At 36.5% G+C, this 16006-nt stretch overlaps 2 protein-coding genes across 9 annotated transcripts in view; both read right to left on the bottom strand.

Moving 5' to 3' along the window:
* LOC129743869 (protein Fe65 homolog) overlaps positions 1-16006 on the bottom strand; it is a 383733-nt gene that overhangs the window by 38064 nt on the left and 329663 nt on the right. The window lies entirely within an intron of this gene.
* Positions 9191-10252, bottom strand: LOC129743873 (uncharacterized). Its single transcript, XM_055736097.1, has 3 exons — positions 10072-10252; positions 9776-9979; positions 9191-9702 (listed from the first exon to the last, which is right to left on the bottom strand). Exons 1-3 carry the CDS (start codon positions 10148-10150, stop codon positions 9368-9370), a joined length of 618 nt encoding a protein of 205 aa, XP_055592072.1. The 5' UTR covers positions 10151-10252; the 3' UTR covers positions 9191-9367.

Below are 16006 nucleotides of genomic sequence, written 5' to 3'. Positions count from 1 at the left end.
TTGGAAAAACCAAACAAAAAAACAAACAAATTTTATTGTAATTTTTTTTGATTAAAAAATTTATCAAAAACGAAGGTTTTTGAGCAAGTTTTATTAAAAACTAGCTGACCCGTTGTGCTTTGCTACACCTTCCAGAAATAAATGTAATTTGTAAAAATTTATTCAAATTTAGATTTTAGAGAGCATTTTTTTAAATCAAACCTCATCATACTTCAGAACCAACAACTTTGAAATGAGCGCTGCAGCTGCAGTTCTGAATTGCAATTCAAAGATGGTATATATTATTTACTGAAACTTGATCTCTGAACTCGTTTTTCAAGATCTGAAATTTGTACTCTGTACCCAAAAAACCTTTTTAAATATGGCCCTCCTTTGAAAAGATCTTTATCTTAAATTTACATGGGAGCTCTCCCATATTTTTCAATTTTGTCACCCACTGCTTGAAGAAAGTAGGCAAATTTAACCGGCTCGATACCCAAACAGCCCTTATCATGGTACTGAAAAATATATTAAATTAGTTATGTATTAAATACAGTGCAAATTTCTTTTTTTCTAAATAAATTTACTACGGTAATCATATAAATATTAAAAAAAATATCAGTTGCATCACTAAATAAGTTCTCAGCGTTTTTTTTTTATTTTCTCTTTGAAAGTCAAATATTCAAAAATGTTGGCAAAAACAAATTTCTAAGTTTACATTTGTTCCGTTTATTGGGGCAAGTGTCAATGCAAAGCTTATTTACAGATGCGTCAGAGTAATGGCTTTAAAATGGATTTAATACGAATTCCTGTTTTTTGTTCTATCAAGTTTCACTAATATATCTGCAGTATTCCTGCAATATAAATTTATGTTTGTTACTCCACTTTTAACGAATGCTGTTCAAAGGGAATGACCTTCATTTACAAAGACATTTAAGAATTTTCAATATCCGCTGCGGTTTCAACATTCGGAATACCCCTTCTGGTCTTTTCAACATATTGAATCATTTTGAAGATGAATTTCTTAAAAGTTCGACGTTTTCCCTTGCCCCACCGTGTAAGTTGACAGAAGGGAATATTGTTTTTAACACTTTAAGGGTAAACTAAAAATGTCTCTTAAAAATTTTGCGTCCAGTTGAATGTCAGTTCTAAAGTCTCGCTTTTCAAAAACGAAGCGGATCAAAAGTCTCTTTTATGCAGCCATGTAACACAAAAACACTTTGCATGTTAAGTACGTACTTGAGTTGGTATGTAAGCAAAAAGTACGATGGTTTTTTCAGAATTATTTAAAATAAAAAGCTCCCATTTTCATTTCTAAATTCGTTTCAGTTGTGTATTTGGGTCGAAGTAACAATTTCTAGAAGAAAACATTATTTTTAATTTTTTTTTAACAGAAAAAGTTGAACGTTTGAACATGTTCTAATGTTCCTTGAATGAAAAGTCGAATGCTACCTACATTAACACGAACTAAATATGGAAGTATTTTTGCAAATCTTTCAATTGGTTTTGATTCGATTGATAAAATACCAATCCGTGTCAAATCTAGGCGTCATTTATTACCACGTGCTGTGTACAAATCAAATAAGCAAGAAAAAAACACATCTAGGTTGCATATCGTCCCACGTGTTTGAGAAAAAGGCGCCTTATTGTTAAATTTTCCAGCAATCAATGAACAGTGTGCTTTGGTTACTATCCTCTTGCGACGACGTTTGCTCGCCCATGGAGACGAAAAACAAACCTCTCAAAGAAAATATGCTTGGTTGAGAAATACGCGCCAAAATATTCCTGCTGATCAGTATGCTATGCCTGGGTTACTTTCCTTTTGCGACGTTGGCTGCCGACGCCTCGTCCATAGAGACGAAAAACAAACCGCCCAAAGGAAAAAAAAATCTCAAGAAAATGGATGTCATGACTTTAATTTGTTTCGAAAAACTACAAATTTTGTATGGAAGCCTCTCCTTCCTTAATTCGGATGGAGTTTTGACTATTACAGAAACCATCCCCGGCCTCAAAAACCCTCAGATGCCAGTTTTGACGATGATCGGTTCAGTAGTTTCCGAGTCTATAGGGAACAGACAGACAGACAAACATTCATTTTTATATATATAGATATTCATAAAAGGTTTTTTGGAACCCTCTATTACGATTCAAAATCTGTCGATGCATTTTGATGAAAATACCATTTTTTCAATATTTTTTTTCTAGATTTTTGTTGTGTTATATGGATTTTGACAAAATTTTCCCGGATATTGCCCGGATTTTGGTCGGTAATATATAAAATCTATTATATAAAATTCTCTTGTAACGGTGTTTGTAGTACTACTCCTCCGAAATGACCCAAACGATTCGAATGAAATTATTTTTAGAATATTCTGTAGCCATGCGAATCGGTTTATATCGAATAAAAACAACACAAAGTCGCAACAGTTGTCCGTAATAATTAAATTTGTAGTTTTTTGAATGAAATAAAAGTCATGGCTTCCATTTTTTTTGAATTTTTTTTTCCTTTGGGCGGTTTGTTTTTCGTCTTCAAGGTCGAGGCGTCGCGAGCAGACGTCGTTAGAAGATAGTAACCATGGCATAGCATACTGATCAGTGAGAATATTTTGGCGCGTATTTCTCAACCAAGTATTATGCATGCAGGAAAAATCCAAAATATGAGCGCTAATAATCGTAGCAGCTTTGCCTACTAGCGACACGTCGCATACGTCGCAACGTTGAAAATAATAACGACACACCGCAAGTTTCCTAGGATACCTGGAGCTTGCGATTGATGGCCAAAGGAAAATGTACCGTAAATAACATAAATAATGTTCGATTACTACATCGAAATCGCCTACTGGACTGAAAAAAGAAAAACAAACCTGCGAATGACAGAAATCTCGCTAGTAAAAAAGCGTCGCTAGTCCTACTGTCGCTATTCGGTTTGGTGCTATACACATAATATATTTTCAATGCAAGTGGTGGCGATATGAAGCCTTGATGTGATTTTTTTGTTCTTGATTCCTAGCTCATTTCTACAGCACATGGTTATGAATGACGCCAAGATGTGACTCAGGTTGACATTTTGCTGATCGAATAAAACATATAATATTTGTTTTGAAAAAATCTGAAATTGAAAAGTCGGGCATCCATTTTTAGAGATTTTCTTTTCTTCGAGAGGTTTGTTTTTAGTCTGCATGGGCGAGGCGTCGCTAGCAATCGTCGTTACAAGATAATAGTAACCAAAGCATACTGTTGATCGCTGGAAAAATTTAAAAATTAGGCGCCTATTTCTCAACCAAGTACCTATATTTCTTATGCACGTGGGGGCGATATGCAACCTAGATGTGTTTTTTTTTGCTTATTTGTACACAGCACATGGTAATAAATGACGCCTAGATGTGACACGGATTGATATTTTATCGATCGAATCAAAACTATATAAACGATTTCAAATATCAAAACCATTTTTAATTCGTGTTAATTTAAGTAGTAAATTGTTGCCAAAAAATATGAACTTGGTAAAGATAAATATAAAATAATGTTATGACACTTTGAGGACGTTTGAAAATAAGAAATTGGGAAGCTTTACATTCAATTTCGTATAATCCAATATGCCTAGAATGCTAGACACATTAACTGAACAAGAGTCTATTCTCTTCTAATTTGTTTAATTATAGAGGATTTTAACCAATTTGGCCATTCGTCCTCTCAACAAGAGTCTGTTCTTTGAAATAGATTAGATAGAATTGAAGTTTTAAAAGGCCGAATAAACTATTTGATGTTTTGCAAACGTAAATTGAAGTTATCAAAAAAATAATCTACTTTTTAATAACAAAAAGTGAGGATATGCATTTTCCGGAAGAATTTTTAACTATCAACTATCAAACTAATTAAGCAAACTATCAACTTTTACAAAAAATTTATACATTATTTCTGCATCTAAAAATTGTTGGGCCCAAAAAAAATTTGATTCAATCAACTTAACTTTTTTTTTAAATCATTCACCAAAACTGTGTACACGTTTACTGTTTGTTTACACACAATTCAAGTACAAACTTAACATGAAAAGTGTGTTTTTATTTTACATATTTTGGCTATATAGAAGAGACTGATTGATTCACTTTTTTGTTGAAAAGTTTTTTTGTGATTGATGTTCCAGGGGCAGCAGATTTTTATGATGAACTTTTAATATGACCTGATAGGGTTTAAAATTAATAATAATTCCTGTAATTTCTTAGGTGGAATAAGTGAAAACGCGCAATTAAGCTTTGAAACATCTACAATTTAAGAATTTTATCTTCAAAATGGCCAGAAAGGATATCCCGAGTGTTGAATCTGAAGCTGATATTCAAAATTATTATAAAGGTTTTTGTAAATCAAGGTCTTTTGGTTGAACAGCATTCAGTGAAATTGAAGTACCAAGCATTAATTTATTCCGGAGAAAAACTTAGGATATAGCAATGAAAGTTGATAAAATAGACAAACAAGAACAAGTATTAAATTATTTTTAAAGTCTTTTCACTGACGCATCTAAAAAAACCTATGTGTTTTCACTTACCCCAATAAAAAGGACAAATATATAATTCGATATTTCTTTTTGTCAACATAACTAATTTTTTTTTTTGAAAATATTACTTTTTCCAGAGCATATGAAAGTTGAACAGATTATTTATTTTCAATCTATTAAATTTAAAAAAAAATCTGCTTATCAATTCAATGTTATTAAATCTTAAAAATATAACGTAGTCCTAAATGAAATCGCAGATCACCACCAAAAATGTTCAGGAAATTTAGAAATCAGAACTGCTTGAATTAAAATCTTTAAAATAATGGGTGAATATATCTAAACATATGTTTTCCTCTTTTCAAAACCAATCGTTTTTTTGATTCATTGGGTTAAAGTTCAAAGGAATTAATTTGCATTTTTTGCTTGAATAAAAAAAAGGAATTAGCAATACACAAAATCACCAGATTTAATGCCATGACAAGTGCTGTTGGGAACACTTTAAGTTGAAATGTGTAAAGTCTATAACTTAAGTATCAGGCGAAACTTTTTGGAAATGATTTGGTGAATATATGGATTTTAATTCAAACAGCTTCGAAGCATGTGAATGGTGAATAATAAGCTGTTTGAAAATGGTTAGTAAAAAATCTTTTCTTATTTGTTTCAGCTGAAAGCGCTGCGTTAGGCAAAATATTCGGCAAATTCTCCAAAAATTGTCCCGATATTAAAAACAGTATAACAAAACGAAATAAATCTACTGAATGGAATACAGCAAATGAAACATACATATTATCAACATACAGTTATTTATTTAACAAGTTACAAAAATTGGATTTTAAAAGACCCGTTGAGTTTAAATTCTTTGGTTTCATTTTGATAGAATTGAGCGGGACGATTCGAGTAAAGGGAAAGAAGGGAAATGTAAAGAAAACTAGGAAAAATAGAAAATGGTCGCCAAATTGAACATGGTAAGACGAAGTTTACCGGGTCTGCTAGTTTTATATAAAATTTGCCGGACTTGTCCCGGACAGGTACTGATTAAATTCTGGCATCCTCAAGTATGAGTATGCTATTGTAAAGTTATTGTTAACTTTATGATGTTTATTGAAATAAGCGAAATATAAAAATTAATAAATATTGAGTTGCTTAAATTGGTCCAATCATCAATACTGAGATTCTTAAATGAATTTTCATTCCAATTTCTATCTTAGATCAGAAAATTCAATTGCAATTTTGCCAACTGAAGTTTCCTACTATTGATTCTGATGTCATTTTAGTTTTCATTTTTTGTTACTGAATTCTGAATTCATATTATCAATTTCTAATTGATAATTGTTCTCAATGCAAGAAGATATTCAATTTATTGAACTTTTCAAGTCTTGTCAAGCCAAGTGTTGATTTTGAAAATTCATGGTTTTGTTAATTTTTTAAACTAGAGATCATTGTTGAAATTTCTAAGCTAATCTGATATTTTTTATGATTACTGGTTATGTGTTTTGAACATCTAATTTACATTCTGTGTTTATGTTTTCAAATAGTATCAATTTATTACATAAAAATGATTTTTTGTGTTCATGTATATGAAATTGAAATAAATTTCACATTTTGAATTACAAATTCAGTAATTCCTTTTTTGGCTCTGTTTGTAACTTTGTTTCTCAATTTTGTTCTGAATTAAAGCAATTAGATTGATTATATATAATATTGATTTAAAGATAATATTTTAATTTGAGTCCCTGAATTGTGGTTCTAAATAAAATCTGATTTCATAGAATATGAGTCTTCTTGTTTCGATATTTTTTTTTAAATTTTGGATTTTTAGTCTGAAATCTTAATGTTCCCAATTTTTATGAGGCAAATATATATCCTGCTTTCTATGAAGCACATACCAAGGTACCAACAATCAAATAAAAATATTTTAATATCAATCTTTGATTTTTTATTAAACTTAAAATTTTTAATTGCTGATTACGAATCAAATTTTGAAATTTACAGCTTTTGTAAGAGTTTTCATTTTTTTGAAAGGCATATTGAAAGACATATTCGTGAACCACAGACATTCAATCCAGAATCCGGAGAGTAATTGAAAATTCATTCGCAGGATGAAAACTCATAACAACACTGTAGTCTAAATGTTGAAAAAAAAATCCTCTTTGAAATCGTGGAAGCAATAAGAAAATGAATTTATATTAATTATCTGTTAAAATCACGTATATTTTGTTCAAGTATTCTCTAACGAAAATTTAACAAAAGTATTTAGATATCGTAATTCAGATAAAGATGATTGATAAAAAATTACCAAGCTCAAATACATTGAAAGTATTAATCAAATTTTAAAGATCATTTTGAGATCGTTTTGAGATCCTCTGAATCAGAGTGATGCAAATGCGAGTTTTTTTTTTTTGTTATTTTTTGTCTCCCCTTTTCTATTTAAATAAAACTACAATGAAGTTAAAAGACTTTATGATTTTTAAGTTTTTTTTAACAACAATTTATCACTTTTTCTCTAGAATTTGTAATAGAAAATTTTTGATTTTAGTTGAATTTGTTGAAAACTGCTGGGTTTTAAATTTATTTTTTTCTTAAATCCGATGACTGGATTTTAACAGATTTTTACAGGTAAAAATGCCCGGATTTGTTCAGCCCGGAAACGCTTAAAAATTTTTGGAAAGCTTATGCGAAAAAACCTGGCTAAATTTCAGGCATTTGATAGAGGACCAAAATTTCGGGCAATATCCGAGCAAATTCAAAACCCAGCAATTACTCAAAAAAAAAAACAAAATAAAATTGAAAAAAAAATCATTAAAACTCATTAACAGATTCAAAATCGTATCTAAGGATTCCAATAAACTTTTTATGAATATTTTAGAAAGCTTGCTCAAAAAATTTCGTTTGAAAGAATAAATAAAAATCTTTTGCAACACAATTTGTTTTTTTTAAAGTTAGATTTTCCAAATAAAATGAATGAATCCGTGCAAAATTCGGGCTTTTTCCGATGAAATCCGGGCAAACGGTCCGAGCCAGACTGTTCCCAAATTTTGTATTTAATATCCGGGGAAACCTTGATAAAATCAGGCAATCTGGCAATTTTATGGTAAATTTTCCAATTATTGTTCGATAATCTAAATCAGAGTTCATAGTCCAGAATAAAGGGAAGAGTGAGGAGGTTTAATCCCAGAAGTGACACGGCTACTCATTCGTATCTTTTGTGATACGTGATACGTGATACGTGAAATCTTTTACTAAAATCTTATTTTTAGGAAGATGTTACAAATTTACACTTAATTGAGTTTTGGATTTATAACCGCGATTGTTTGTTCTTCGAAATTATCGACGTTTTTCGGTGAGTTTTAATAATAATAAAACAGATTTACCAGTTGTCCATACATTTCGAGCTACTCTGGCATTCGCTCCTCCTCAGTGGACACTAAAATTATATTTTACTTTTTAACATTAAACTTTAAATCTAAATTTTAAATTTTAACTTACAATTGACTGGCCATCGTCTAAACTATTTTGATTTTGGACAGTTTGTTTTGTTTTTCGTTTACATTTGATTGTCAGTGTCTGTGTCAATTTTGCGATTATGGGGTCGTAAGCGGTCTTAAAATTTAACGAGTCTCTCTGCCTATTAACGACATTATCGTCACCTCTCAATTTGATGTAAAATGTTTCGGCAGTTATTCTAGCATTGTATCCAGTAACTCTTTCCAATATTTTGGTATTTTCAAAATCAAAAATATGCCCAGTTTCTAGACAGTGCTGTGCTAGACCTGTACTTATTTGTTTTGTGAATACATTTGTCTTATGTTGCTTCAAACGTTTTTCTAAAAACTACATCCTCCACATGCTATTTTGTAAACAACATTTATGTTTTTGTTCTTTGGAATCTTGTCCTTGGTTTTTGTGAAAATCATATTTTTGACCTTGTCTAATGGCTGGAAAGCGACGTTGATATCAAATTGTTTTGAGTATCTGGACAATTTTTCTTCCAAATGTAAACGAAAAACAAAACAAACTGTCCAAAATCAAAATAGTTCAGACGATGGCCAGTCAATTGTAAGTTAAAATTTAAAATTTAGATTTAAAGTTTAATGTTAAAAAGTAAAATATAATTTAAGTGTCCATTGAGGAGGAGCGAATGCCAGAGTAGCTCGAAACGTATGGACAACTGGTAAATCTGTTTTATTATTATTAAAACTCACCGAAAAACGTCGATAATTTCCAAGAACAATTTACACTTAAAGCCATCACGTCTATCCGTCTAAAAAATTTCATAATCTTAAGATGATTTCACTCAATGGGACATCACTTTTCGCCGACAATTTAATTTGCTTGGTAGATTCACCTATGATTCACCGATAAAGTCGATAAAATAAGTAAATAAATATCAATTTTTCATTGTAAAACCGTTTTCTTGAAAACTGTAAGAGTTTTAAACATAGGTCTCGGTACATTGTAAAGAAACAAGATGTCTGCTGCTTTCATGCACAAATTCATTGAAATATTCGATATAATCAGTGTTATTAAAGAAGCCGATTATCGGGTCTCTCTCTCCAAAGTGAAAGGTAGATAGAGGATGAAAACTCCAAAAAAATGAAGGGTAGAGTGTTTTAAGTTGAAATTCTTCATGCAAGAACTAGAGTACTTATTGATCATAGCGAGAAAAGTTTGGAATCAAATTGAATCAACGTAAATCATACAACCAATTTCTTTCAGTTTTTATTGGGAAAATCAGTCTTACCCTCTGTTTGATTTTTACTATCAATTTTGAAGTATGTTATACGCCGAAAAGGTACTCTAAGGCTCTCCAAAATTTGGTAAACGTACTCTGAAACACACGTGAAACATTGTTTATATTAAAAAGCTCAGAAACAGAAAACCGCATATATTTTGAATTCATTTGCTAAAAACAATTCCTTCACATACTCTGTGGTCCACCTCGAGCGGACAATCGTAGAAGAACACTAGCGGCACGTCCCAGTTGCAGAATCCAATGTACTTCGAAGACAGCTTTGGATCTTTAAACTCCAAAAAGGGATAGGCATCCTCATCCCGGGTCAGTTGCACTAACCCATCCGGATGAATGGCCAATGTGAACATGAACGGCTCAAAGTAGGACAACATTCCGTCACTGGACTGTTCCTTGAGCAGCACCTGGTCCGTCGTATTGTTCGGTTTATTTCGAACATATCGCCGCACCGCAATCTTGGTGTTTCCCCAACCAGAAAGAACTGTCGATTGATAATAATCACGCATGAATTGTCATTACTCAGAACCTGTTTGATGGAGAAGTTGGTGGCTTACCGATTTCATTCATGCTGGTCCCCCCGTATGGGTACATGACCGGAGCCAGCCGAATGTGACCATCGTTAAATCCGAGCACGCCCATTCGCATGATCGAGACGTTCTGCTGGGTTGTGTTCAGGTGCCGGAATCGACTGGTAGCAAAGTACGGATGCGCATGATTGTAACCATCCTTTGTGTTGTACTGTAGACAGCCTCTAGTCACTGCGAATGCAAATCGGGTTCGAGGGTTCTCAATCAACTTGATCAATGATGTGCGGTCTATTTATTCAGTAATTGAATCAACAACAGCTTACCTTCAAACTTATTCGATGGTCCAGCGGATTCGCCGAACTCAACTACAGTTAATGATAGCAACAAAATGAAAACCAACATTCTGGATTGAAGTGTTTCTTTTGACTAACGTATGGGGCGATTCGAAGACTTTTGATTTGAGGCAGCTTACAGATGCGGTTGATAAACGGAAAACCCAAAGAGAGTGTAAAACAAAACTGGTTTTTTCAAGTGACGTGTGGGAGTCGCAGTTTTGTTGTGTTTCTCGACTTTGGTCGTTATCTTGGTTGAAAATCCCCATTCCTCATTTCTGTAATGCTCGGCTCTGTCACAACATAGATATTTAAACTTTTTTCAGTACATTTTTTTTAATTTCAAATCATTCACCCTCACGATTATTCATTGAATTGGACCTTCATCAATCTCACTCAAGTTGGCAAGAAAGCATTGTAAGAATTTGGTCATTCACAGTACGCTGAAGAATAACCCATAACCCTCAATAGTCTCCACATAGTAACCATAGCTACCATACCACTATGGTTAGCATAGGAATCATCATAGTAGCCGGAGTGCTAATTTAGGGACAAGCTTTCTCTTCTCCAAGGTGTGTATATATAGGAGTTGTCACGATATGAGAAACACCCAATTCAGCCATTTTGATTTGGCTACTATGGAGTACGTGGAGTTTGTTTACCAACAAAGCCCTTAGCTCGAACAAATTTTCCGATGTTTACAAACAAACTCACTGAACCTCACAGTGCTCTCCTCGCCTACTTACTGACAAAGTCAGAGAACCTTGTGATCGAATATTCTTGCTCTTCTCGACGATCAGCGACCATTACAGATGTGCTTGCCCAGAACACAACAAGCATTACAATAGTATCGTTATGAAGCTGAAAAGGTAAGTTACCTCCCCAAATGATAAACTTATCGATAATATTCCGAAAATGGAGAAGGAACCGTCTTGGTGAATACAACAAGCGAAGCACCGAACCTGCATCTGAGCATAACGTTTTTTAAGATACGGTTGCGTATACGAATTAATCGTTAAGCGCATTGAAGCTTGAATCCTTAAAGCATGGATCAGTACAAATCTGGACGCACTATTTATTTTACCATAGTGCTCCTAGTTGTCGAATCTGGAATGTTTTGGCAGCACTTTGTAAAGGAATGTTTCTTCTACCAGTGCTGAAAATTTCATTACGATTCGTTTTGTTTCAAAAAAGTTACACGTGATGGAAGCCGCGAGATGAAAATAAATTTTGAACACCCACGTCAAAAACCCGACGTGGTCGGGTTCAAAAATCGCGAAATCGTTAAAAATGGTCAAATCAACCGTGTGTAGCGTTCTCAAACGTTTCCGTGAGATGCGTACTATAGATCGGCAGGTTCATACCAAGCGTTTGAGTGGAATTAAGGATCGGAAACTGCATTTGAAGGTGTTGAGAACGATCAAGGAAAACACGGGGTAGTCGGACTATGGCATTGCCAAGAAATTCAACGCCGACCGGTGCACCGTCAGCAGAATTCGTCTACGCGAAGGAATACGATCCTATCGGACCAGTAAGCAACCAAACCGGACATTGAAGCAGAATTTAGTAGCCAAAAGACGTGCCCGCAAGTTATACAAGAAGATTCCAACGAAGTTCGACGGATGCATCCTCATGGATGACGAAACGTACGTAAAGATGGATTTTGGGCAGCTTTCTGGCCAAAAATTATGCAAAGCCACTGCAGTGGTGCACTGCACTGGTCATGGTGATGTCCCGGGCAACTTCAAATTCGTTTTTGCTGATAAGTTTGCAAGAAAGTGTTTGATCTGGCAAGGTATTTGCAGCTGCGGACGAAAAATTCCGGTTTTTGTGAAAAACAAGACCATGGACTCCGAAATTTACAAGGAGGAATGCCTGAAAAACTTTTTTTTTCGTACATTAGATCTCACAAAGGACTAGTTAAGTTTTCGCCAGATTTGGCAAGCTGCCACTACAGCTAGGAGGTTCTACAGTGGTATTGGGCCAACGGGTGGATTTTGTCGAAAAGGACATTAACCCACCCAACTGCCCTCAATTCCGCTCTATCGAAAAATTTTGGGCAATTGTCAAACAGAAGATCTTCATCTTCATTCTTTCATTCTTCAAGAATGGTAGGACGACTCGGGAAGCAACAGAGATGAAGAGATTGTGGAACAAAATGGCCGCTGAGGTCAGCGAATAGGGTGTTCAAACTGTAATGAGTGATACTCAACCAAAAGTTCTAAAATTCATCAAAACAACATCGGAATAATTTTTTTTATTATTTTTCCTTTAAAGTGCAATAAAAACCCTACATTTCAAGTACAAAACATTCTTATTTCGTTTATAGATAGACTCCGAGATAGACCCGTTTTAATGCGTCCAGATTTGTAGTGATCCATGCTTTAGCCTTCGAACTTTAGTCCGATGAAAGTGCGTCCCAAGAATGATTGCATTCCGAGGAGTTATGGAAATATCGGTGAAACATGAGAAACGAAGAGTTAAGATCAAATGAAACCTGTGATATCAGATATCAGACGAACATTGTATGCTACACTGAAGAGATATCTAACCACTCAAAATATCTGGCAACACTGCTGCGTTACCACGAAGCAAGTTTGAGTTGTTTGACTTCACATTGTGATGATGTAAACATTTGTACCGTGTACATAATCATCATGTTGAATTGCGAATAGACCAAAGCATGTGGAGAACCAAAACAAACAATTTCTAAGTTCTGCTGCAGTACTGGCAGCAGTCCGCAAGCGGCAGAAAAGGATGATCCGTTCTGAATTTCCACAGGAAGATCCGAAACAATACGGTGAGTTTCAACATCTCCCCTCAATTCGTAAATTGAACATGCTAAACACTTTGTATGCCTCGCCTTCGGTAGCGCCTTCGTGAACGCATCAGCTAGCTGAACCTCAGTCGAAATGTGTCGTAAAGATAGCTGACCGCTTCTTACGATCTCCCTGATGAAACCACCCAAGTATTTTATCGTTTGTCAACCACAAACCATCCTTGAATACATGGCAAAGGGCCCCTATCCCAGTTTCGGTCGATTGTAGACTGTCCGTCTGCTGACGTTTCGTTGACCACGAAATAAGATTCACCAAGATAATGTAAACGTGACCCGATACAGATCTTCGGTCATCGGAATCATCGGCATAATCTGCATCTGCATATTCGTTTAGGGTTCCCGGTGTCTCGTTTCTGCCTCATACCAACGCCGTAACGGTCATACGTACGGTTGGCCTTGTATTTGCTGAGTGCGCTAACCGCTGCACTGATATTGGGTTTCGATGAAGTCGCTAGATATTGGAAACAACCGTCTATCGAACGTCCGTATCACAAAACCTGTGACCTAGAGTAACCTAACCGCTTCCCATGCCGCATACTTCTCCAGGGCTGCCATTCATTTGTCGATAGCTATCTTCCAGAAGACCCAGTTGTACGGCGCTTCAGCTCGCGAATGATTTGAGGTAGCTCCTCATTAATATTAGTAGCTCCTCATTAATATAGGCAGCAACGTAAGCCATGTAACGCTTAGTAGCTTCTCTGATTCACTGACTGCATCTCAGAGTCGGTACTGGATTGACCGAATCTTAATCATCATCGTCAGAAAATTCCATGCTATTCTCGTAGTAACTCAAGCCTCGATCATCTACAACAACACTCTCATTATGATTGAGATTAACAGGCACATCAGCAGATGTGTGTTCTGTTGTTGGCACAGCGTCTGACCGCTAGGATGTATTTTCGATGTCGTACACGTCGGCTAACTTCAACACTCTTTTAGATGACAATCTGTTCATGAACAACATCGTCCCGATTAGGCTTCAACAGAAAATCAGGACAGTAGATATTCGTTGTTTATTTAGAAGTTTCCGCAGAAATCGCAAACTGTACAGTGTAGTTACATGCTTTCCATGAAAAGGAACCCTTTTCCCGTCCTCGATGCACTTTCTGACCGAAATCAAGCTGTCCTCCAAACCTAGTGTCAGAAGTACAACCAACAGTACCAATTATAATGTTCCAATGCATTATTCCAGTTTTCAAAACTTTCAAAATTTCTTCGCTCTTCACTATTGCGATCTCAACTGGCTCTTCTTTTATATTAGCTGTGAACCCAGGTGGTAAATCCATTTTACGGATTGTATTCCAAGGCACGGCGAGTCACCGCTTTCCCCCTGTTTGCCCTGGGCCCATGGGTGCAATTGGACGACTCATGATACAATGCTAAGGAACACTGTACCCCCTACGCCATAAAGTCCACCTGGGGCCACTGACCTTTGTTCCCACCTCCAACTGTTTGACACACTATACTTCAATGGAGGGAGGTCATTTCGCGCTAATGCGCTCCAAGGCAATACTCGTTACCGAATTCACTGTCAGCAATACCTCATTCTAACACAACTCGAAGCGCAACCCTTCCTCTGACGAGTTAAGACCGACATTTCATCTTGTTAAAAAAAGGTCCCCATTTAGCGCAACTACTAACTTTGTGGATCTAGTCCAGGAAATCCAGAAACACAAAGCAAGTTGTCGACGACACTTTCTCTGTTCGAACACGCGGGTCAAGAGGCAAGCCTCCTAAGCCACGTATAGGACTCAGACTCCTCCGAACTCTCTAGTGTTGAATAAAATCACCACTCATCGCGACTACTCAATTTTCAAGACGGGTGCTTTACTCCCCGAAGCGCAAATCGAGCTGTAGAACGCCCAAATCAGGTCGCACTCGCGGTTTGAGCGCAACAATTCCCGAAACGCGTGTCGAACCCTTAGTTATCTGCCCACCATTGGCCACCACTTTGCGCATCAACTCGTTTTTCGAGCCGGGTCTTTACCCACCGAAACGCAAAACGAGTTGGCAAACGCTCTCTCCAGTCACGTCCGCATTTCAGGGACATGACCCGCCGAAAGCGTGTTGGACCCTCAACCTCACACCCAAGTACTTGTACCTAAGTACCCGGGTGCACCACTTCTTCCGCGCGGGTTTGGCAGACCCGTCGACGGCCTCTAGTAGATTTAGTGGTAGTTCTCTTGGTCGTACATCTGCAATACGCCGGACTTTCAGACACGTTTCCGCCCTGGACCACGAGAAGGTGGAACTACCAGCCCAGGGTCTCCACTGGCTCTGGAAGATTTTGAACGTCCACTAGAAAGCTCTCGTCACGCACCAGATGCTGACTGGCCCCTGAACCGATGACAAATCTAACCTTTTGTTCATTCTTGTGGCTGATATCCTCAGCATGCGAATATACAGCATGTTGTATTCTGGTGATCCCATATAGACAACCTCTTGCCGCTTTTTTCGCGTTCCCTCCCAAAACCTACATTTCGCGATGACTTCGAGAATCTCCACTCTCGGCAGAAATCCGTTGCAAGAACTGGTAGACTGCGCTAGCGACTAACCAGTCGCCCAAACTACCTCCCCCAGAGCACCCAGAACTGTTTCCAACAGTCAAAGACAAGCTAACGCATGTTAACCACATGCGCAACGCAACTAGAAAGCATGAGAATAATCTCCGCTTGCAGATTTATAGACTTTCCAGTGTCTCCAACGCTTTTGTTGCTCTGAAGAGCCCGAAGAAATCCTTCAGAAGTATGCGCCTAATCTGGCTCTGATGCACTGATGAAGTTGCTGGCAACTAACCGTCGCGTTGCAAAAAATATCTTCAAATCCACAGAAAAAATAAACTGCTGGCTTAGATCAGCTCACGCTTGCCTACTGCAACATAGCTCCACATCCCGAGAGTAACCCTCTCTACAAGAAGGTTTCTACGACCTCCGTTCCGGGCTAATCCTCCATCAGATGTATTCGAACCTGACCAATTTTGGTTACAGATTCCGAGAGTCCTCTTCCCGGACGTTGGAAATTAACACTCTGCAGAGAGAGTAACCCCTTCCGGGTTCGCGGCCTCGCCGATTAAACAAACCAGTTCGT

The sequence above is a fragment of the Uranotaenia lowii genome, chromosome 2, assembly GCF_029784155.1.
Source record: "Uranotaenia lowii strain MFRU-FL chromosome 2, ASM2978415v1, whole genome shotgun sequence".
Classification (NCBI taxonomy): Eukaryota; Metazoa; Arthropoda; class Insecta; order Diptera; family Culicidae; genus Uranotaenia; species Uranotaenia lowii.
This window is presented reverse-complemented; position numbering and strand designations above follow the sequence as displayed.